Below are 22531 nucleotides of genomic sequence, written 5' to 3' on the forward strand. Positions count from 1 at the left end.
AAAATAAAATCCAGTTACCGCACACCAGTTGTCATTTGACCAAAAAGTCACTATACCAGCTGTCTTCCTGATTGGTAGCCTTACAGAGGCTGGATACGTTTCCATAGCATGGCTGAAACACGGTTGCGGCTGCAGCGTGGTAAAACAGGCACTGCTGCTGCCCGAAATGTACTTTATTATTTGTCACATTTTAAGAACACATAATAAAAATGCTAACTTCTTACAGGCATCTCGAATTATTACGGCCTTTATTCACCTTTTGTCAGTACCAGCACTCTCATTTGCTAAAGTCAACCTTGCAAAAGAAAAGAACATTTCCTAGCTATGGTTAAGAAAAATTTCTATTAAGGATGCCGGAAGTGAGGATTATACTTCTATTTAATTTATTCCACTCAGCAGCCTTCAACTACACGTTTTAATTAAAAAAGATCACACATCCTTTGAGTCTTTGCAACAAATCAACGGTATAACCATAGAGTGAGTATCAGTTTAGGAAAAGCATGATTTTTTAATCCTGTTTTATCTGTATAATTATGTAATAATTTTGCTTATGTGCTTTTATGGTCATTGTTCTTTTAATGCACCGAATAAAGCTTCATGAAATGAAATGAGTATCATATAAGCAGCATTAAAGAAGAGCACTTCCTCCTTCTTGAAGCTAAACATCCTGAAGTCCACTTTTCCTTCAGTAGTCTTGCTTCTGTTCAGATCATGGAGAGGTAAAAGTATGACAGCAATAAATTCTCAACATATGATACATGTCTAAAGTTATCCACATCATCAACAATACTTGTGACTATTAAAATATAAAACAATGAGCTAGATACCTCCTCCCCTGTATCGATCGGTACAAGTCCAGTCAAAATCACTTAGACAATCTGTATTTGAACCGTAGTAGCGGTTCCCAATATCAACATATACTTATCCAAGGCCGAAGACCACCAAGGATACCGGGATGGTAATAAGTGTTCACCTGGGAGGGATAATCCTCGCCTCCGCGTCCTTAATAGAATTGAAACTTTCCTTTCAGATAGCTAGGAAATTTTATGTTCAATGTCAGAACCGAAGGCTCAGATTATGCTACTTTAAAGCTATGTGACAACCAATGAAGCCATGCCAGTGATTGGTTTGAAATAAAATGTTTTAAACATGTGATCGGTAGCAAAATCAGTCACTCTGAGAATATCCTCCAGGCAGCTCCCCAGAGTGAAGGCCTTTGTGGCCATAGCTCCCCTGGTGGAGCGTTCCCCGAAGGTAGAGGTATCGATACCTGCTTCTTGCAGGATCCATCTCTCCCAAAGGGCAATAGTCCTCGCCGAGACTGGCTTGAAAGGCTTCTTGAGGGAGATAAACAGTTGAGCCATTCCTGGTGGTCATAGACTCATAGGCCCTCAGACAGCGTACCATGCACAGCTTTGGGTGACCTTGTAACACCAGGTAGTGAACCACCCTGATATTGTATTTGATGCGTCGTGTAGTGATGAACGACACCCCCTCCAGAGTGAACATACGTGCTGTGATATCTAAGGCACGAACGTCAGAAATTTGTTTGCACAAGATGAGACATAACAGGACTGCTAGCTTACCTGTTAATTCCTTAAGGGACAGATCTGGATTATTCTACCCTGTTGCAACATTTGGAGTACCATGTTCACATTCCAAAGGGAAGAATATTTTGGTTCTGGCTAAAAAGACAAGCTAATGCTCCTCAGGAGCCTACAGACTAAAGAGTGTTCCACTACCGGGACATCATGTATAGGCACATGGCCCACAGAAATTGCCTATTTGCATGCATTGATTGTGCGATAAGCCAACCCTTTGTCCACCAATTCTGACAGAAAATCGATGATGTGCACTACATCGGCCCCCACGGGATCCAAACCCTGTTGCAGACACCAGCATGACCGTCTGCCCCATGCCAAAAGCATATCTCTTGGCAGCAGAGTCTGCCCAGGCCTTTCTGATAAGGGAGGAAGCCTGTGACGAAAGGCCCAGGATCTTTCAGCGTCCACTGTAATCCTCCAACCCATCAGTTGGAGAGGCACTTCCAAAACCAGTTAATTCATGTTGGCATGATGGTCTGTCCGTATAAGAGGAGTCAGAGAAAGTAGGATTGGAAAATCCATCGAAAGTTCCTGAAGAACTGGATACCATACTTGTGACTTCCAAAACAGTGTCACCATAATTATCTCTGCTTTCTGGTGCCTGACGGGGGAAATGCATACCCCCTGAACTGGCTCCAATCTGGTAGGAAGGCATCAGTCGCCTCCGCCAGTGGATCCGAGCGCCAGCTGAAGAAGCAGGGAAGTTGGTGGTTGAGTCGTGACTCAAAAGTTTCACTTGACATGGGCCCCACCGCGTCATCAAACGCTGCAAAAGAGCGGGTTCTTGCTTCCAGACACTAATTCTATAGTTATCTGGATTGCCAGTCCATCGACTGATTGTGCTTCGCTGGTAGATATTCCGCTGCCACTGACCGCTTGTGATCCAGACTGTAGTTCCAAACGTTCCTGGCCAAATTCGCCAGTACCTCTGATCTTGTGCCTCCTAGGCAATTGATATATCTAACCGCCGAAATGTTGTCCATCTTCATCAAGATGATGCAGGACACCCTGTTGGCCGCCAAACTTTGAACCGCAAAGTATGCAGTGAGGAGCTCTAGACAATTGATGTGGGGTGACTCCTCTTGCTCTGACCACTTTCCACTTGTGGTAACAACCCCACAGTGAGTGCCTTAACCTTGACGACTGGCATCCAGTTCGATCACCGGATCCGGTGCCGATCCATATATATCGGAGCCGATCCAGGCCTGCATATGATCGTGCCAACATTGAAGTTCCAGTCGAGTTTCTGGGGTAAAGAGAAATCTCCTGCGCGTACGACAGGCCCCTCCTGAGGTGTTCGGCTTTCAGGCGTTGTAGGGCACGATAATGCAATGTGCCCAGAAAGATCTCTTGGATCGAGAAGGATAGCTGTCTTTCTTTATGCTATACCAAAAAGAGGTATAGTGTGCAGAGAGGCCAGAGAATCACCAGAAGCTTTACAGAGGCTAAAGTAGATAATACTAATGCTATCTTTTGTAGTAGTGTGGGCGAGCAGTCCTGCTTATTAGAGGGAAGTGTTAAGCATGTGTTGTACACACAGTAGCAGTAAAGTAGACACATACTCAATGAATAAATCTGAGACCAATTTATAAAAATATTGTATTTATCTTTCAGAACCACAGCACTTCCTCATAGGTAAATACGTTTTGCAGTAGAAATACTTTTCAATATCAAAAGTGGCAATTTTCAGACTTTCAATGTTAACCTATGGGAGGAAGAAAACATTCAGCATACAAATAGGTTACTACAACTTCCAAGACCAGTCTTCTGGAGTTCATGTCAGTATTGGGTAAGGTCTTGTTCAGCACCAACAGTACACCACTAGCGGCACAGGGACGGCCGGGTGCTGGGTGCAAATACGGTGTCTGGGCCCAATGCAGCCTAATGACGAATGGGGCAATTGGACAGAGTCTGCTTTCCGGTAAGTAGCAGTGGCTTGTGTGGCCAGTCCCCAGGGGTCGAAGCACGCACAGGGATGGTCCAAAGCAGCACCACTATACACCACCAGCGACACATGGGCGGCGGGTACAGGCTGCCAACACAGCTTTGGTTGCCCAATGAAAAGCAATGGACAGAGGCCAAATCGGGAAAGGGCTGTAGGCTCAGGCCAGGAGGCCGGTTGAAGGAAACCAACCGCTGTAGAGGTAAGCTGCGATTCTCAGGGACGTAGAGACACGTTTGGTCTTCACCAATGTTCTCGACCTCTGAGCGCTCAGGCACTGACCCCATGAGATCAGAACACTGTCTTGTAATAGCAGGCTGGCTTAGGTCAGTTGGTGACCACACTAAGGGTTGGCTTGGTAGGTTTCAGGGGACCACTCTAGTCTAATTCGTATTACCCAAGAAACAAAGAGCCCTCTGAGCCCAACTTGATAAGATCGAAGGATTGATCATATGATCTGACTCCCTGGCATCTTCCGATATATCAAATACTATTGTAGGCAGACCCAAAACATAAGACCTTACTCTAACATGAATGCCAGGAACAGTTCAGGACCTTCTTAGCGTCTTTCACAAACTTAGTGATAAATGCATCAACGCATCCTGGCGTTGATGTCTGTGGTACTTGCCACCTTATTGGCCAATTAGGGCTTTGGGCATTCTGCTCTCAGACGACCCTGGACTTCCTGGTTCATTGGTTTCCTGATATGACTGGCCATTTACCAAGCTACTTTTGATGCCAGGATCCAGTCCGCGAATCAGGGGTAATAAATGTCTTCGGGATTCACCATGCCCGGTATACCCACGGAATCTTGATTGTTTGAGACCTCCAGCCTGGGTTTCTTGGCACCAGCTTCCCATCCCCAGGGTCTGCTCCGGCCTGGTTCATCACCGAATCCCCATCAGGGGTATCAGAGGTGTCTTTAAATATCAACAAGAGAGGTAGGGCTAGAGTCAACACTCCTGTGCCCCATAAGGTTTATTAGAAACAACAGAGGAGTGCTTATGTGCTACTTAAAATCCAAAAACGAAAGCAAAATAAAGTGACAGTTTATTCCCGGACCCCTACCTGGGTCAGGTAGTACTATGTTTTAGCATGTCTAGTCCTAATAGTCAGGAGGCGACCACCCTGTGGACCGGGATGACTGAATCCGACAAGGCAAGGCAAACAGCCTTTTGTTTAGAAGGACCCTCGCTCACCACTAGTTGGTGACATGCTTCATCATCGGGTCCCCGCTGGGGTGACCGAATGCCGCCCCAGCGTGCTACAACGCCTGAGTTATAGCGGAGCGGGTTTGATGGTGAGTGTACTAGTGATTAAACTCAAATGTATGTGCAAAATAAGTGAGTGCAGGGTTAAAAAATACAAGGTTAGAACCCAAACAAAATATTTAATGCTGGTCAACCCGTATTAAGGTTAAAAACGTGAAGGTAGGACAACCAATGGTACTATGTTAGGAGACCTGTGTCCTTAATTACAATAACTGGTCAACATGTTTCTGCTGTCAAAAAAGCGGGATCGCGCAGCATTCGTCAGGAACACACCTAAATGCACTCCGGGGGTATGTACGTGCTAAGGTACACCCTCCCGTGAGGCACTTAATGTGAAAAATACAAAAATTAAATAGTAAAAGAGAAATTACTCACGGATATTAACCGTGCTGGCACACTGTAGAGTACAGGAGCCTAAAGGTACAAATCATTAGAAAAACATCGACTTCCTGGGTCAGGACGGTTTGGGCAATATTCACGCAGCGTCCTTGCAACGCCCGCGACTCCCCGCCCAGCACCTACATTCAGGGACCGCCGTCTGCCTGAAGAGTCGGCGTTGATGTCTGGGGTACTTGCCACCTTATTGGCCAATTAGGGCTTGGGGTATTCTGCTCTCAGACGACCCTGGACTTCCTGGTTCATTTGTTTCCTGATATGACTGGCCATTTACCAAGGTACTTTTGATGCCAGGATCCAGTCCGCGAATTAGGGGAAATAAATGTCTTCGGGATTCACCATGCCTAGTATACCTACGGAATCTTGGTTGTTTGAGTCCTCCAGCCTGGGTTTCTTGGCACCAGCTTCACATCCCCAGGGTCTGCTCCGGCCTGGTTCATCACCCGAATCCCCATCAGGGGTATCGGAGGTGTCCCCAGTATTGTCATCTGCTCCGCGACGGGCACAGGAATTGTCATCGAGGTGGGAGAGGGTTGTAATCGGCTGGTTATCATCCTGTGCCTCTTGTGTCCAAATTACCCTAATATGCATGGGCAAAGGAACCTGTATTTAACAAAAAAAAATGGTGTACAGTAGGGACAGATAATAGTACCACAAATCTACCCAATGAGGAAACCAATTAATCCTGGTCAGAAATGTATCTGTTACAAAATTAATTTATTATTACTGTCTAAGACAAGCTAAATAACTGGTATTCTATGTACTCGTACCGTAAAATATTTACACATATTGACACAGGCAAATCTATACACAATGACACATGAATAACAATACATTTTTGTATAAATGCAAACAATTGTTTTCATTGTGTGTTTATGAACAGCCAATATCATATATAACCATTGGATTTCAGTCTTCCATTTATTTGGAAATCTGTGTGGCTGTATTCAAAAGGATAAATCTACAGTCCATGATTAGGAAGTGGTCTTTCTTGGCTCAATATCTCTTGAGGACCAGTAAGTCCCCGTGTTTATAATGTTGGCAAGATCTTCTTAAAAGACACTTTTCAATTTTCAGAGGAGTCCTCCACTGGAGGTGTCAACGCATATTGGCCCCATCACCTTTGGTCCTCGTCAGGACATTGGAAAGGCTAGAAGTGCCTCTAAAGGTAATGTTAAACTCTAGATTAAAAGCTGGTGCACTGTAGGTGGAAGTGCAGTCCACCAAGTGGAAAAATTTGGGAGTCACTGAAGCCTATGACATGCAGAACCACCTGCTTATCATACAGGTATTTTTATTAACACTGAACGAAAAAGGAGTGCTTATTACAAACTGAAATGTGTGTTATAAATGTAACTGTAAAATCCCAGTAGTTCTTCCTACCCTTGTGAAGAATAACTGCCATGTGGCAAGAAACATCCATTCAAGCCCAATGCGGCTTCCATGTGGAATATTACTCTTAAACACCCGTGTAGCATGCATGTGAAGGAATAGAGACTGCTACACACCACACCCGAAAGCCTTACACCGTGTGGTGTCAAATATTTACTTACAGACACTGTTAAGGCGACCCAGTGTGGCTCAAATACGGGTCCCGCCATTGGAACATAAAATTCAATCTGGTTTCAAACTGGTACCACTACTGGGATGGTAAGGCCTGGGTACACGCTAGAGTCTTTACTCAATAGTCTTGGCGAGATTGTTAGCGCTTTGCCCAAGTGGTGCAATGCTGCGATGCGCTGTGTAAAAACAGAGACAGAGGATTCAGAAGGACTGGCATCGCTGTATATATCTAAAACGCTGTCTTCCAGCGTTTCATCCCAAAATAGGGCATGTGTGCATACTCATACGGTAGTATGTCAATGTCATATCTAGAAACTTACTTGCAGGTACATTCAAAAGATACAGATACGTGAACAACGTCGCTCAGTCAGCGTTCATTCGATACTCAGTTACATCATCCAGAGCAGCCGGGCCCTGGGAGTGCCCCTCTCTTCTTATAATGATCCTCTATATTGGATGAGTGTGTCAGCTATCTTAAAACGGATCGCTTCAGTTCGGTCCGCCACATATTAAAATTTTTTTATGAAAGAGGTTCATCATCTGCAGTGCGATAGAACAATGCATATTAGAAAAATGATTTTGTCTCTGTGGAACAAGTCTGCAGTGTAAAGGAAAAAGACACGGCTAGACTAAATCTAATGACAAAGGTTAGTGAAAAAAAAATGGGCGGCCATATATGTAAAGGGTAAGCTAATGAGGGAAATAAGTAAACGAATGCAGATGTTAAGGGTAACGCATCTCCACCACATCGGAGGACCCAAAGATCAGGTGATCTCTCTATTTTTTTTTAAATGTTTAACACGCCCACATGTTTATCAGGCGTTGATGCCTGTGAGTTGTCGCTATTTGAGACACTCATGTATACTCCTTGTACTAGTGTATGACATGATGAGTCTTTCTTCTGTCTTCATGCTGGTGAGCAGTGCCTCATTAGACGCCGCTCCTGACACACCTAATATATCATCAAAAAGTTACCCCTAAGACCATCAATCTAATGTTATCTAACTTGAAAAAAAAACACAAATTGTTTCTCCAAATGTCAGTAACTTGACTTATTCTTATTTGTAAAATTCTTCAATGGTGTACACAAAGTTAGATCGCACCAAGAGAATGGATTATAACCGTGATCTTAAAATAAATAAATAAATGGTAATATACAAGGAGTCCTGTTTCTTAATCCATTACTTCTTTTAAATCACTTATAAACAGAAAAAACATTGTACATGTAATTTTTTGCACACCTTTAAAAAAAGGGGGTACACCTGTGACCACATAATTTTGAAACAAGACATGAACAGACGAAAAGACAATACATCACATTAATCATTAGACATACAACAAGCATTTGCAATGCAATAGGTCTCGCATTAGGAAAGTTTGAGCTATTGGTATTGTAAATGACAATTTTTTTATTTATGTGTTGGTTTTGAAAATAGCGAAATTAATAGTTTTGTCTTTTACAATGCCAATAGTTTTAACTTTCGAAAATGTGACATCTATAGCATTTGTAATGCAATATGTGTTGTATTTACATGACTTAGATGTATTGATATTACAAATAACAATGGCTTTTATTTGTTTTTAATAATGAATACTATAATTAATAAAAAACTATAAAAACAACGTAACGTGTTATCATTTTATTTATCCTGTGCTGGCAGTGGGGCTACACTCGTCCGCCATTACAGAGGAGCCGTCCCTGCATGATGTACCTCATTTTCCCCTTATAACCAAACCACACATATGCAGCCCCCACGCTTGCATGACACCCCACACAGACGCTAGCCTCACACTCTCACCGCATACACACACGCACATCGCCATGCTCGCATGCTACACACACATTTATGTTGGAGCCGATGCTGGGGGGCTTAGGTGGGGGCTGGCAGTGAGTGCAGATGCTCTGGCTGGCAGGCAGCGGTGGCTTGTGTGTTTTGTGCTCTCTCTGGCGAGCGGAGCAGTTTGGCTGCCGAGCAAGCCGGGGCCGTGGGAGATGATTGGCAGTCGCACACAGCTCATTATACAGGCAGCTGAAGATGGGAAATGCATTTGCTGATGCCTGTTCAAATTGCCCCAGTCCCCCCCACCCCGAGGCCCAGCAGTGTGATTCGCCAGTATGAAATATTCACGTTTTTATCACCTTTGCCCACAGGAACGCTGTCATTTCCACCAACTGCTCAGAAATGTTCTGCCTGAATGTGTCCATACAGTGGCTGTGTTTGCATCTCTGTATGTTGTGATATTATGCCGCCTGCTGGCGCATATATTTTGTTTCTAATCAGGTGAAAGCCGAACACCGGTGAGCGCAGCTCTCACAAGAGCTGCCATACTAGAGCCCCAGTGCTGTACAGCACCGTGGCGGATCGATTCTCTCTGCTCTTACCTTTTTGTCCTAATGTGTGACTTTCTAATGCGTAGAGCTCACCATGATGTAAAGCGCCTCACAACGTTGTGCCGTGCCCCGAGGATGCCACCCCTCATTTGCCGAGAGAACAATCACCGCCGCAGCCCGGAGGAAAACACCGGAAGCAGATGTCCGGCCCGCCACCTGGTTGTGGGCGGGGCCGGGAAGAGGTGTGTCCGCTCCCACTGCCTTGCGGAAGCTTTGCCTGTTGTCCTCCGGTCTCCCGAGTCGTGAGGGAGACCGGAGATGCCGTGCCAGCCATGGCGGGGGGCCCCCGTGCAGAAGAGGGAGCCCCCGCTGGAGAAGGAGAGACCGGGCCGCCGCCGAGCGCCAGCCGACCCGGTAAGTCCCGAATAGAGAGAAGGGGCATCAGGGCACATTGCTGGTGCCCGCCCCTCCCCTCCAGGCTGAGACTTTTTGTGCCATGAGGCCCGTGAGGCCTCAACGAACATAGAGTCCCCCGAGCGGGACTCCGCCCATACCCTGCCGCCGCGGGCCCCGAGAGGCCCGGGAGGCCCCCAACAAAAACCGAGTCCCCCCCGAGGGACTCCGCCCATGCCCTGCTGTTGCCCTGAGCCCCGAGAGGCTCCAACCGCGTCCGAGTCCCCCCGAGAGGGACTCCGCCCATGCCCTGCTGTTGCCCTGAGCCCGAGATGCGAGGCACTGCAGCCAGTTTCAGTTTCATTCATTGAACAGCGCGCACCAGGCAGGGGATGTGCACGGCGCCGGCTGGGCGTGCGCGCCCACAAGGTCCAATCTCCGGCAGGAGAAGCTCGTGACAGTCTGCTGTCCACATTCCCCCAAAAGTGATTACATAAGTTGTCTCGCATTAGACAGCAAAAGCTTCGCTTTTGCTTTCGTCTAGGCGAGACCTAAAAAGGATTAATCATTAAGCATAAGCAGAGAAGTAGACGGATTTGAATGTCTAGTGTCCTACGCTATCATATTACTTGGCCAAGTCTCAATTTTCACCCTCTTATTTGCAGTACTGCTTGGCTCTATTTTGAAAGGTTGTCGGAGCGTAAATTATGCAGATGAGGTCCTAAATGTCATCTCCGGTAATGCACACATTTATGCTCAGCTTTATAACACTCCGGCACTGTTTGCATGGCTATAGAGATGTATGCAGACCCATAATTCCGGGCAGGTGAGCCTAATTGCTTCCTTATTTTAATTTTTGTGGCCCTGAGTTACCCTTCTTTATTCAAAATGGATTTTATGAGCTTTTTCCTTTTTGTCAGTTACAAAAAGTATTCCTGAATTTTCTTTTGGAACGGTTACTAAGCCCACACTGGCCCCAAAGTGCGCAACATTACATTTTCGGACACCCTCCCTAGTATATCTAGGGCCTGTGAATTTTTAGTTAATTATTCTCTCAATATTCTAAACGGTTCAAGTTCAAGTTCAATCATTTATATAGCGCACTACTCACCCAGAGGGTCTCAAGGCGCTTGGGGAGGGGGTACATTATTTATCGAATAGCCATGTTTTAAGTTCATTTCCTGAGGAGGTGTAGGTTCTGTGTAAGGCGGAGGTGAGTGGGGAGTGAGTTCCAGGTCTTGGCCGCCAAGTAGGAGAAGGATCTGCCTCCCATGGTGGATCTTTGGATGCGCGGTACTGCGGCGAGGGCTTGATTGGCCGATCTTAGTTGGCGGGAGGGAGTGTAGAAGGACAGTCGGGTGTTGAGGCATTCGGGTCCTAGTTTGTAGAGGGCCTTGTGTGCATGGGTAAGGAGACGGAACGTAATTCTTTTGTTGACGGGGAGCCAGTGGAGGTCTTTCAGGTAGCCGGTATTATGATCTTGGCGAGGGATGTCCAAAAGGTTACGTGCGTGGTCTGTGGGTATGGGAGCAGTGCCCAGAGCCGAAGGCCACCATGAGTCGTCCCAGGCAGAGGGGGATGATCCTAGGATGAGCACCTCCGTTTTGTCTGAGTTGAGTTTAAGGCGACTGTTTTTCTTCAATTCGGCTACTTCTTTCATGCCTTCGCGAAGATTGGCCTTGGCGGTAGTAGGGTCCTTGGTGAGGGAAAGGATCAACTGGGTGTCGTCAGCATAGGAGATGATGTTAAGGTTATGTTGGCGCGCGATGGATGCGAGTGGACTCATGTAGACATTGAAGAGGGTGGGACTGAGTGATGATCCTGTGGTACACCGCAGATGACTTCGGTGGACTCAGACTTGAATGGGGGAAGTCGGACTCTCTGCGTTCTCCCAGTTAGGAACGAGATGATCCAGTCCAGGGCTTTTCCTTGTATGCCGATGTTGCTGAGGCGTTGAATGAGGGTGTTGTGACAAACCTGTGTCGAAGGCGGCGGAGAGGTCGAGTAGAATGAGGGCTACTGTTTCTCCGTTGTCCAGTAGTGTTCGGATATAGTCTGTAGCTGCGATGAGGGCGGTCTCGGTGCTGTGTTTGGCTCGAAAGCCGGACTGTGAGGGATCGAGGGAGTTGTTGGATTCAAGGAAGGCGGCGAGCTGGCTATTGACGGCTTTCTCAATGACTTTGGCAGGGAATGGGAGGAGGGATATGGGGCGGTAGTTTTTAAGTTCAGAGGGGTCTGCTGTGGGTTTCTTCAGGAGGGCGCTGACTTCGGCATGTTTCCAGCTTCCTGGGAAGGTAGCAGAGTTGAAGGAGCAGTTGATGACATCACGGAGCTAGGGTGCGATGATGGAGTCTGCTTTGTTGAAGATGTGGTGGGGACAGGGGTCGGTTGGCGAGCCAGAGTGGATGGAGTTCATTAGGCGGATGGTGTCTTCAGTGGTGATTGGGTTCCAGGCGCTGAGGTTGCTTGAGGGCGGTTTAGGTTCGGAGGGGGGTGGAGAGGATTGTTCGTTGGAGATGTTCTCGAAGCTGTTGTGCATGTCAGCAATTTTGTTGTAGAAGAAGGAGGATAACGAGTCGCAGAGGTCTTGAGAGGGGGTGATGTTGTTTGAGGCTGCGGTGGGGTTGGTGAATTCTTTGACTATGTTGAATAGTTCCTTGCTGTTATGGGCGTTGTTGTCAAGGCGATTCTTGAATGCTGATTTCTTGGTGGATCGAATCAGTTGGTGGTGTTTGCGGATGGCTGTCTTGAAGGTGGTCATGTTGTCGGTGGTTGGGTTTTTTCTCCATGTTTTCTAGAGAGTACGGCATAGCATCTTGGATTTTTTGAGGTCATCGTTGAACCAAGGGGGCCTTTTTGCTGTCCTGTTTGGTGTGATGGTTTTTCAAGGGTGCTAATTCATCAGCGCTTTGAGTGATCCATTGTTTAAGTTTGGTGGCGACTTGGTTTGGGTCCGATGAGAGGGCGGGTGGGTTTTGGTTGAGCGATGTGAGGAGTTGGTCGGTGGTGATTTTGTTCCAGTTTCTTCGAGGAATAGGTTGTGTGGGGTTGTGGGTCGAGGTGGTTATGTAGCTGAAGTGGACGCAACTGTGGTCTGTCCAATGGAGAGCAGTGGTGCGATCGAAGGAAATGTTTTTGCTGGAAGTGAAGATTGGGTCGAGTGTATGTCCGGCTACATGGGTGTGGGTGTCAACAAGTTGTTTGAGTCCGAGATTGGCCAGGTTGTCCAGTAGGGTGGTGGTGTTGCTGCCGTTTAACTTTTCCAGGTGGAAGTTGAGGTCTCCTTGTAGAATGTAGTTCTCGGAGGCGAGAGCATGTGGGCTGATGAAGTCAGTGATGTCTTCGCTGAATTGTTTACGGGTTCCTGGGGGCCTGTAGATGAGGGTGCCTCTAAGTGTGGTCCTAGCGTCGGTGTGGATGTGGAAGTGGAGGTGTTCGGCGGTTGCAAGGGTATCGTCGAAGTTGGTCGTGATTTTGATTGTGTTCTTATGAACGATGGCGATGCCTCCTCCTGTTTGATTGGTGCGGTCTTTTCGGGTGATCTTGTAGGTGTCCGGGATGGCTATGGCGATGTCGGGTGCTGATGATGCGTTCATCCAGGTTTCTGTGAGGAAGGCGACGTCCGGTGAAGCAGTGTCAAGTAGGTTCCTGAGTTCAGTTGCGTGTCTGTGGACCGAGCGGGTGTTCAGCAGGATGCACTTCAGGTGGTTAGAGTCGGAGCTGTGTTTGGAGATGGTGGCTTTGGTGTGGGTCTTGATGGAGGCAAACTTGCAGGAGTGACAGGCGAAGGGACCATGGGTACGTCCTGGGACAGCTTTGTAGCATTGTGGTGTGCGACCGGGGTTGAAGGCTAGTAGGGTGGAGGCGTCGTACGTAAGGCGGGAGGAGTGCGGTTTGCGGGGGCCAGGGGGTCTGGCGCTGGGCGTGGTCCAGGCGCAGACGGGCTTACCTTTGGCGCACCTTTGGGGCGCGACCGCTGCGCGTGGACGCTGCGCGTGAAAGCATCTGTCATAAATGGATAGTGGGGGGGGGGGCGAGGGATGGTCAGCTGGGAGGCGGGACCTGGGCGGAGATATGGGCAGGCACAGAGGGAAGGCACAGAGATCAACAACAACAAGCACAAAATGGCCTCAGCCACACTCGAAATCACAAATGGGGCACCGAGGTGAAAAGCGCTACTTTGATGGCAGTGGTACCGGTAAAATCAGGCAGCAAATAGATAGTCAGGCAGCACAGCAATTTAAACAATCTAAATTACAGCGTAGATAGGTAAAACACAAGCGCTACGACAGCCTCTCAGGCAATCTGGCGCTCCTGTTAACTTGCGGTTTCGAGGCAGAGCGAGGTGAATAGGCAATAAGCTGGTCGGGTGGTGGGCAGAGCGGGAGGCAGCGTCTGGAGCGACCGTGTCTGTGTAGAGCAGGACGTTTCTTTCCAGTCGGTTCCGGTTCATGATAATCTTTCCCTTGTTTAGGAGGACTTCAGATTGATTCCTCATTCCTGAAGTGATTAACTATTTCCTTGTCTTCAATTGCATATGCTTTCTAACGAGTTTGACCTTTAGTTAACAAGTAGGTCTCTTTTTAGTTTCATCACCCAAGGGCATCTGTGCTATGAGTAATTAATGCATGCACTGATGGTGGATCATATTTTGATCTTTTTTAGATTTTCACTTTTATTTTGTTACTGCATGACAATGTGAGCACATTGCTTGGTTTTTCCACACTCTAGGTTTTTTTTGCCTAGTTTTGTACAATTAAATTGGCATGTATAACACTGATTTTCTGATCTTGTGCTATGCAGATTTAATGGAAGTGGATTCTCTGTTTTTGTTACCCCTGTATATATTTGTTCCAGAAATTTGTTGGATGCTCTGTCAATGGTAGTTTGTCCTGATGATGACCATACCAGTTTAGCTTGATTGAAACGCTGTTGAAGCATATCTTTGGCACATATTGAATAGGAAGCATTTATTGCTACTTCTGGTTTTGTTTTTTGTCCAGTAGTTCTCTATGTGAATCTTTTTGCCTCAGCCATTGTTTTTCCATTTACAGTCAATTGTTATTTTAATGTTTGTAGTGTACCTGTGTGGGCACCATAGTTTTATGACTGTATTGTCTTTTATATTACGGTTTCATTAAATTTGCATATATTGTGTAGGGGTATCATTTATAATTTTGTATAATTTGCTTTACCTGATGCAGCTTTTACAAGCTTTTGACATTTGGATTATTTTCAGTATTAGTTAAATTTATGTTTTGTGTAATGTTGTATTTGAACCTTTGTTAGGATTATAGTCTTTACTTTTCCCTAGGTTCGGGTAATAGGGCTGCCCCTGTTTGTTGTAAATACCTTCATAATATAGTAAGACATGATTGGCTTGATTAAAAGCTGAGAAAAGGTTGCCTGCATGTTTCATAAAAATATTTTTCTTCACTTTAAATTTCTCCAATTTGAACAAAAGACTGTTTATCCGTTATAAATATGGCAAAGTATGTCTACTGGCTACTGGGAGCAAGAGGCTTGCTGTTTGTAAATGGTACATTTTGGAATGGGAGAAAATGAAGAGTTAACTTAATCATTAATGTAACTCTTCATTTAAATTTTCTCCCATTTAAAAGCATTCAGAAACATCTTTTTTCTCTCACCCAATATTGAGTTGACAAGGACAATTATTTAAGACTTGGATACCTCCTGTTATGCAGTTTCCACTAATCAGTAGGAACTGCGCGTTTGTGGATGACATTAAACGTTGGGATGGTGCCAGACTGATTCTGTGAACCCCGAAGGATATGTTGTCCCTTAGACCTACTAGCTCACAGTGCCACCATAAGCCCCCCTATACCTAGACAGGGAGCGAACAGTTCTGGCAACCACTGAACATAACAACCCTATTACCTCTGGAACCGCGATGACACACCTAGAACCGTTCGCTCATACACTCTTACTCTCTTTTGCTCAGAGAAGTATACAAAGAATACACCGAGGTATTTTTCCAATCTTTATTGAACCAATGTGATTCTTGTATAGAACATATGTGCTGCAATGATCAATAGGCAGAAGCAGATGAAAATTATAAAAATTGTAAGGATAGTGAACCGAACAAAAAGTTCTACCATTGTGCTTAGATAACATATATATGCATGCATACAAAATAATATAACAATCTAGTGTACTCCTACTACGCAGACCCTAGCCTACGAGTCTAAGGTGTAAGTTCTGCCAAGGATTCCCTTACTGGATGATCCAACCCTATTACCTGGTGGGTAAGAATGTCGGACCCCATATTGGTCACGAGCTGGACATCCCTCATGGAGATGTCAGTCTGCTGCTGGGTGAAAGCATCGGCATGTAGAAACCTCTCGAAGTCAGCAGAAGTACCTCCACTGACTATACCCTGATACTAATGTTTATAGAAAAAGGCATGCCTGCCCTGGGCTGAGATTGTGATCAAGCGGCCATTGTTTGTATGATACAGATAGCTGTTTCGCCATATGGATGAAAATCACGAACACATTTGCACAACACACTCGTAGGCCTTGTACAAAGTGCCAAGGCAATGCGGTAGTGTACTTGGGAAGTTGATTCATGTAAGCAAGGTCGGTGTTTCTAGGAAACAAACCTAAAGTGTCACAAATGCAAATATGTTTCGAAAGTCGATGTTCATGTAAATGGCAGCGTTTCCTTCTAGGCCTATCCAGGACACATGACTTTCAGTGCTTCAGTAGTTCACATCTGTACGCTGGCTCATAAATCTGACTCTTGCACTGTTCATTATCAGGCCCTGCTATCTGCAACCTCAAAATATTAATGTAAAATCAACACAACCTTCTAAGACTTAAATAGGAAAATGTGACCCTGTGCTTATTTATAATGAACTCAAGTCTGTGAGGTACTCTAAAGAGGTATGTGAACTACAGGTAGCTTTCAATCGACTGTTTGGAGACATCTGGTTTAAAGGTTCCTGGAACAAGTCCACATACCCAGTACGAATAAGAATCACTTGTTGCAAGTTTTGCCAATATAGTTCACATAGTATCCACTGCTGAATAAAGTCTGACCAAGATCCAACTTGTTTTTAACCATATCTCCACACATCCTATCTCATTGAGCCCTATCAATCTGTATTTATATTTCCTCCCACAATTGGACTATGTATTTTTCTATCGTTTACACGTTAGCAAGACCATCTTCTCTGAGCATTTTTTAAATTGCTGACGCTTGTGGTAATCTGCCCTTAACTACCTTATAAAGATGTATAACAGCTGGGGAGCCGCCTGGTATCATTAACTCTTAGACACTGTAAGAAGCCTGCTAGTATCTCCTAATTTCCTGGTTCCTTATGTTACATTTTTTACATTCTATAGATTCAAAGTCCTTCTTTTGGCTTGTGCACAAGATTTGTCTAATACGCAGCATCCTATTGTTAAGCCATCTCCTCCAGTATAGTGTTTTGATTTTTCAGTCACCCTATGTTGAACCAGGAAAGGAGCATTATATTTTTATACATATTTTAGTTTTTTCAGTTTCTTCCTGTGCTACTTACTACCATGTAGGCCATGTAGGCCTAAATACTGCATAGAAACCCCAGCTTCCCTGAGAGCTTACCCCTAAACCTTAATATTACACTGCCCACATACATTAAACTCATTGGTCAAATCATATTGATCAGTTAACACACAGGGTCTCCCTATTTTTCTTTGAATCTGCTCCCCTCCCTGTCACTAAACCAGGGGAACCTTCCAACTTACTTTTTGGTGAACCAGGAAAGGTGTCATTACCATTAAATCCCTTGTCCTCATCCCAGGTATTACCTATGTGGTTATTCCCACCTCGAGACAGGAAGCTCCATAAAATGCTAAGAATACAAAGCCTGCCCACCCACTACTTAGTGCCATCTGTAGTCTGACATTCCCAGCATCCACTTTTTTTTCATGTCTCCTACCAGGTCGAGGAATTCAGGAAGACATTGCGGGGTCAATATTGGGCTTCAACTTCCATATTTGCCTCCTTTTCGTTCCCCTCCTGCCTGTCTCAGGAAGAAAAGAGTGCTTGCCACGGGAGAACCCAATGGTCTGCCTACAGGGCCAAAGCTAATTTTGTGGCTAGGAAGAGCCACTATACCTAAAGGCTTCAAAATAAGTGGAACCTGATAGTTATCCATGTTCATCCTTGGACCTAGAAGCTGTGTAATGAAAATGTCTTAATTGCCCGGGCTGATTAATCACGGCCACTGCAGTCCAAACCAACCATAGCTCGAGGGAAGTTCTTCTCCGCTTTATTTGCAAGATTCAGGAGCGTGAGCACTTGCATGTTACCAACGTTATTAATTCCATTTTTAAATGGAAATGATTTCTTCTGAACATAGAAGAAAGGCTAGTGTAAATTGGAACTGGCAAGATGTTCAGGGAAAGAACCTGGAGAAGGTTGGCTCTTGGTAATCCGAAATGTATCTGGATGTGAGCAGTTGAAACAAATAACAAAACCGAAAACCAGCTTCAGTTTCGAGTGTACTGCGATGTGTAATGCGATGGTACACAACATTCATTTCGAATTCATTTAAGAATGAAAAATATTATACTAGTCTCTAGCACAAGAAGGTGGCATCTGCTACCCACGCATAAGTCAGGGATCGCTGAATTGGGCGCCTGGTGATAAAGTATATTCGATGATGGTCCTATGCTTTATGAAGTATAATCCATACTAGATTTTGGCTATCATACTAGATTTCGGCTAAATATGTTTCAAGAATAGAAATGAAACCAAGAGGTCAAAGGAAATTTACAGTGTACAGCAGACTAACTTTCATTTGCATACATTTCGTGTGAGATCACAGCATTGTAAGTTCGGTCAACATCAGTACACCCTCACAAAATTGACTAAAGCATTAATTTAAATGTATCCATTTTTTTAAATATTCAACTCATTCTGCTGTGTAACTTCACACCTAAATATCTAAAACAAGCATTGGCAATGCTAAAAGGTTTTGCTTCACAACAATGTATAACAAAGTAAAACATTACAAGTAAATAGCATGAGAATGAGCAAGCATTTGTCTGGTAGCAAAGAACTGTAGAATAATATTGGTGAAGATTCAAAGGCCTGGTGACAATTGCGCTGTGAAGCCAGATTTAAAAAATCCATTTAGGTGAATGACTGCCCTCCTCCCATCTGTGCTGCCAGAGAAAAACAACTTATATTATCTTCTTATATAATACACTTCAATGGCATTACAATGTCATGTGTGTGCCAATGAAAGTTCAATCCCCGGCTGCTGGATAAATAAACAAAATGATCACAGCTGTGAGGAGGACAAGCACTTTTTTGTTGAGGCACCTAACTTCCGATCAATCAAAACGTGTACTCCAGTCTCTCAACATGCGGGCGGAGCCAAACCCCTCTCTAGTATTGATCACATAATTATCTTGCTACAGCTGCACTGGCCAGCCATACCATAACCAGCTTTAGCCTATTGTATTTTCCAGTGTCCTAAGTGTTTCTTGATGCAAGATCAAAGTAATATGCCGTACTTGCGTTTTACCCTAGCTAATTTTATCTGAAAAATAACCTGTTATGCAACAAACCAAATAAAGACCCACATGATGTATTAGTATCTGAAATGAACAGCACTGTTCATATTTAAATGTTCTAATTTGGAGTTGACACTAAATGTCTAGTAGACCAATGAATTTATTTGTGGTCCATTGAATCTTCTTTTCACATTAATTTGCTGTTTATTGAATATTGGGTTTAACGTGACGTTGCCCTGTTGTTGGTGTCATTGAATAACACCTCACAAAGATCAGTTGTTTGCTGGTAAAAATTGGATATAAATTGTACATTGTATATAGATGTATTGTGGAATCGTATTGTATTTATGTGTAAGTGTATAATGTTTAGTGTTGTTCTCACACATGGATAAAAATAAAAATAATGAAAAAATAATAAAACAAAGAGGTATGAATAAAGGGTACCTAACAAACTAAAATAATACTAGTTTGTCTCGCTCAATTTTGAGGTAAAAAGAAATGTGTAGTTGGTAATCTTGTATATTATTGCTAATTTGGAGTTATGGCTTTTTCAACAGCAAATAATATATTCACTTTTTCCAACAGCTCCGGATAACACTCTGGTCTCTTAGCGCCAAATCAGTATCTTATATTAAGTATCCGAAGGCATGTCAACAGGGTAAGTGTTTTTACGTTTTGAATGAAATTGCAATTAGTTGATCATTAATTTCAGAAATCTGTGTATTCAATCTGTAGCCATATTCTCTCGTTGTCTTTCTCTTAGTCCTCCTACAATGAGCTGTAAATACGTATGGCAGTTTAAAAATGTATGTGACAAGCAACAAGCCCTAAGCAGTTGGGCATTTGTAGATCAAGTGATAAAGTTGATTTTGTAGCTCTGTATCCCATGATTTGAGGAAGACGCATTCTACATTTCCAATTATGGGCCTTTATGCTGGCATCCCTTTGCAAGTGACAATTTGAAGGGCTCTCTTGTGATCTGATTAGGTACCCCACCATGGAGTCGCATCCATAGGATGCCAATTGGAATGATCAACAGATTGCTCATAATGCAGTAGTGCTAAATTATGCAACAGTAAATTGGCAAATTGTGGCATTATACCGTACATTCTCTGGCAGATCCATTTTCATACATTTGAGCTAGTTAAATTTTGTGTTGAAACTGCAATTTGATTTAGCAAACTTATGTATTTCTCTTGCCAATGACAACAAATGTGGCCAAATAGTTGGTACAAGTGTACTGATAAACCCAAATGCAGACATGTGCTACAATGGAAATACCAAATCCCATGTTATTACCACAATATAAGCATGGGCGTAGGAACTGTGGGGGACGCGGGGGACATATCCCCCCCCAGATTTTGGAGTGGGGGGGACACAGGGGACAAGGGTGGGGGGGGCGAGGGATCAAACAAATTTCCCCTCTACCTCCTGAGAGGGAGATTGGCAGGCCATTAGCGCGCAAAAAAAAGTGCGAAGTGCGAGAGCTGCTGTGTGTCCTAATGGCCCTGCATTTGACCTGGCGCCTCTAGTTACCCGTCTGTGAGCCGCCAATGATCCGATAGTCACAGCATAAGGTGACGTCAGAGGCCACTCGCCCCCCTGCCTCTGCCCTTTTGAAGTCTGTGTGGCGCAGCACCCCTGAGGCTCCAGGAATTATTTAGTTCTCACCTCAGCTGCCTGTAGCCAGTGATGTAATGTAAGTAATTCTTTATTTAGATATAAAAACATATCTTTAAAAGATTGTACAAATCACATTATGTACAGTTTTATAAATAAAAAATGATAAAAGAATAAAATGTAACCGTAAGCATGCTAGTTAAAACATTTCAATTCATAGATTGGCCCACCCGGGCATTGCACGTTCTGTTAAAGAGCATGTTCGATCTTGACACTCGGCAGTACAGTCTCAGCAATGTTCATTTTATCTAGGGTGCGATAAGCGTGCTGAATGAATTTGGACAAGTTTATGTTTAAGACAGTATTATCTGGAGACAGAGCAGCGATGATGGCATGCCTACAGGTCCGAATTCCGAGCCTGTTCCATTCTGGCTTAAGCAGACACCTGCGTTGGAAATTAAATGAGGAACAGATGCAGAGCACATGCAAGATTGTTTCTGTTGCTAACCCGCATCCTCTGCATGTTGTGTCTTCCTTCTTACCGTGCCAGGTGGGTAAATTTTGGAGAAAGCGCCAATCTCCCATTCTTAGGGCTATCAAGCAGCGCTTTAGATAAAGTGAAAATGTCGAGGAAAGGTAGGCTGCAGGGGTCAATCGCTTGTAGGAATTAACTACCGCCCAGGAGTGACTACGTTTCGTGACAAGAGCTTTGTCTAACGCCAGAGATTTCAGTCTTACAAATTTTTTGATTATATTTTTAAAAACAGTCTGACTGGGGTTAAGAGCCCAAAGATCAGCAACTGACATTTGATGGGTGTAATCATTCAGAAGGCGCCCAAATGTTCCCCCTGGATTAGTCTTGTTGATTTCTTTCCAGATTAGGGACTCTAGTGTACCTGCTTCGGCCTGTCTTAATTTATGACACAGCTTAAGGTAAGTACCCACGTTAGAAGCTTCATAGTTGGTTAATCCCAGCTCTAATCTAATCTGGGCCGGGGAAGCAGTGCTCGGTAAATGAAGTACCTTTCTGTAGATTTTGGTTGTGTGTTTGTTTAGGGCAGTATTCATTTTACCTTTAAAGGTCTCTATGCCATAAGAGAGTGTAGGCCCAATTTTTGCTCTAAGGACTTCTAGTAGAGGGGCAAGGGTTAGACCTGAGAGTTTCTTCGATAGCTTGGCCAAGGATACCACTAGGGCCGTAGTTTTAGCTATGATCACACTACCTTGCTTTGAAAAGCTGCCCCTTGCGTCCAGTGCTTTTGTTGATTTGCTGGCTGACCTGACCTCGTTGTCCGACTTCTCTGTTGCCGGCTTGAAGACAGAAGGGCTGCAGGCAGCTCGGTTCACTTGTAAGTAGGGGCAAGAGCTGTTACACTGCATTGCCAGGGGCGCCTGGTGACATTTGAAAGTGATGGGGGGTGTGGTTTACAAGTTGTGACTGAGTGGAGTCTGGAGTGCAGCCTGAGCCTGGGCTCAGCAGCCTCGCCCTCACCTCTGCTGCCAGTGCTGCTTTTTAAATTTTTTTTATTTATAGTGCGTGAAAGCCCTCTCCTCGTCGCATTTTGTTTAAATTGTGCCCACGTATGTTCTGTCTTAATTCCGCACTTTGAATAACTTGCCGTGTTTCTGTAATTATAGACTGGAATTGTGTAAATGTCACCGCGGACTAGTGTTTGCAGGCCTGTCTATAAATTCGGCTATTCACGGGCATTGTGGCTCAATATTCTTGCTTAAATATGATACTTTTCTTATTATCTGAATGAAGCTTACAAAGTAGATTTAGTTTTATGAGCGCGGATGTGAGAAATCTAACCTCATAAGGACTGGGAATTAATCAGACGGCCGCTTACAAGGCTTTCAAGGGGCGAATGAAATATCTG

General features: G+C 44.6%; 1 protein-coding gene across 1 annotated transcript in view; it reads left to right on the forward strand.

The window, feature by feature from the left end:
* The window catches only part of LOC147672910 (WD repeat-containing protein WRAP73-like), a 381825-nt gene that overhangs the window by 156526 nt on the left and 202768 nt on the right, over positions 1 to 22531 (forward strand). The window contains exon 4 of the mRNA XM_086947927.1: positions 19617 to 19689. Within this exon, the coding sequence (XP_086804053.1) occupies positions 19617 to 19689 (73 nt within the window). The remainder of the gene's footprint in view (positions 1 to 19616; positions 19690 to 22531) is intronic.

Source organism: Lissotriton vulgaris, unplaced genomic scaffold, assembly GCF_964263255.1.
Source record: "Lissotriton vulgaris unplaced genomic scaffold, aLisVul1.2 SCAFFOLD_1347, whole genome shotgun sequence".
NCBI classification, from domain to species: Eukaryota; Metazoa; Chordata; class Amphibia; order Caudata; family Salamandridae; genus Lissotriton; species Lissotriton vulgaris.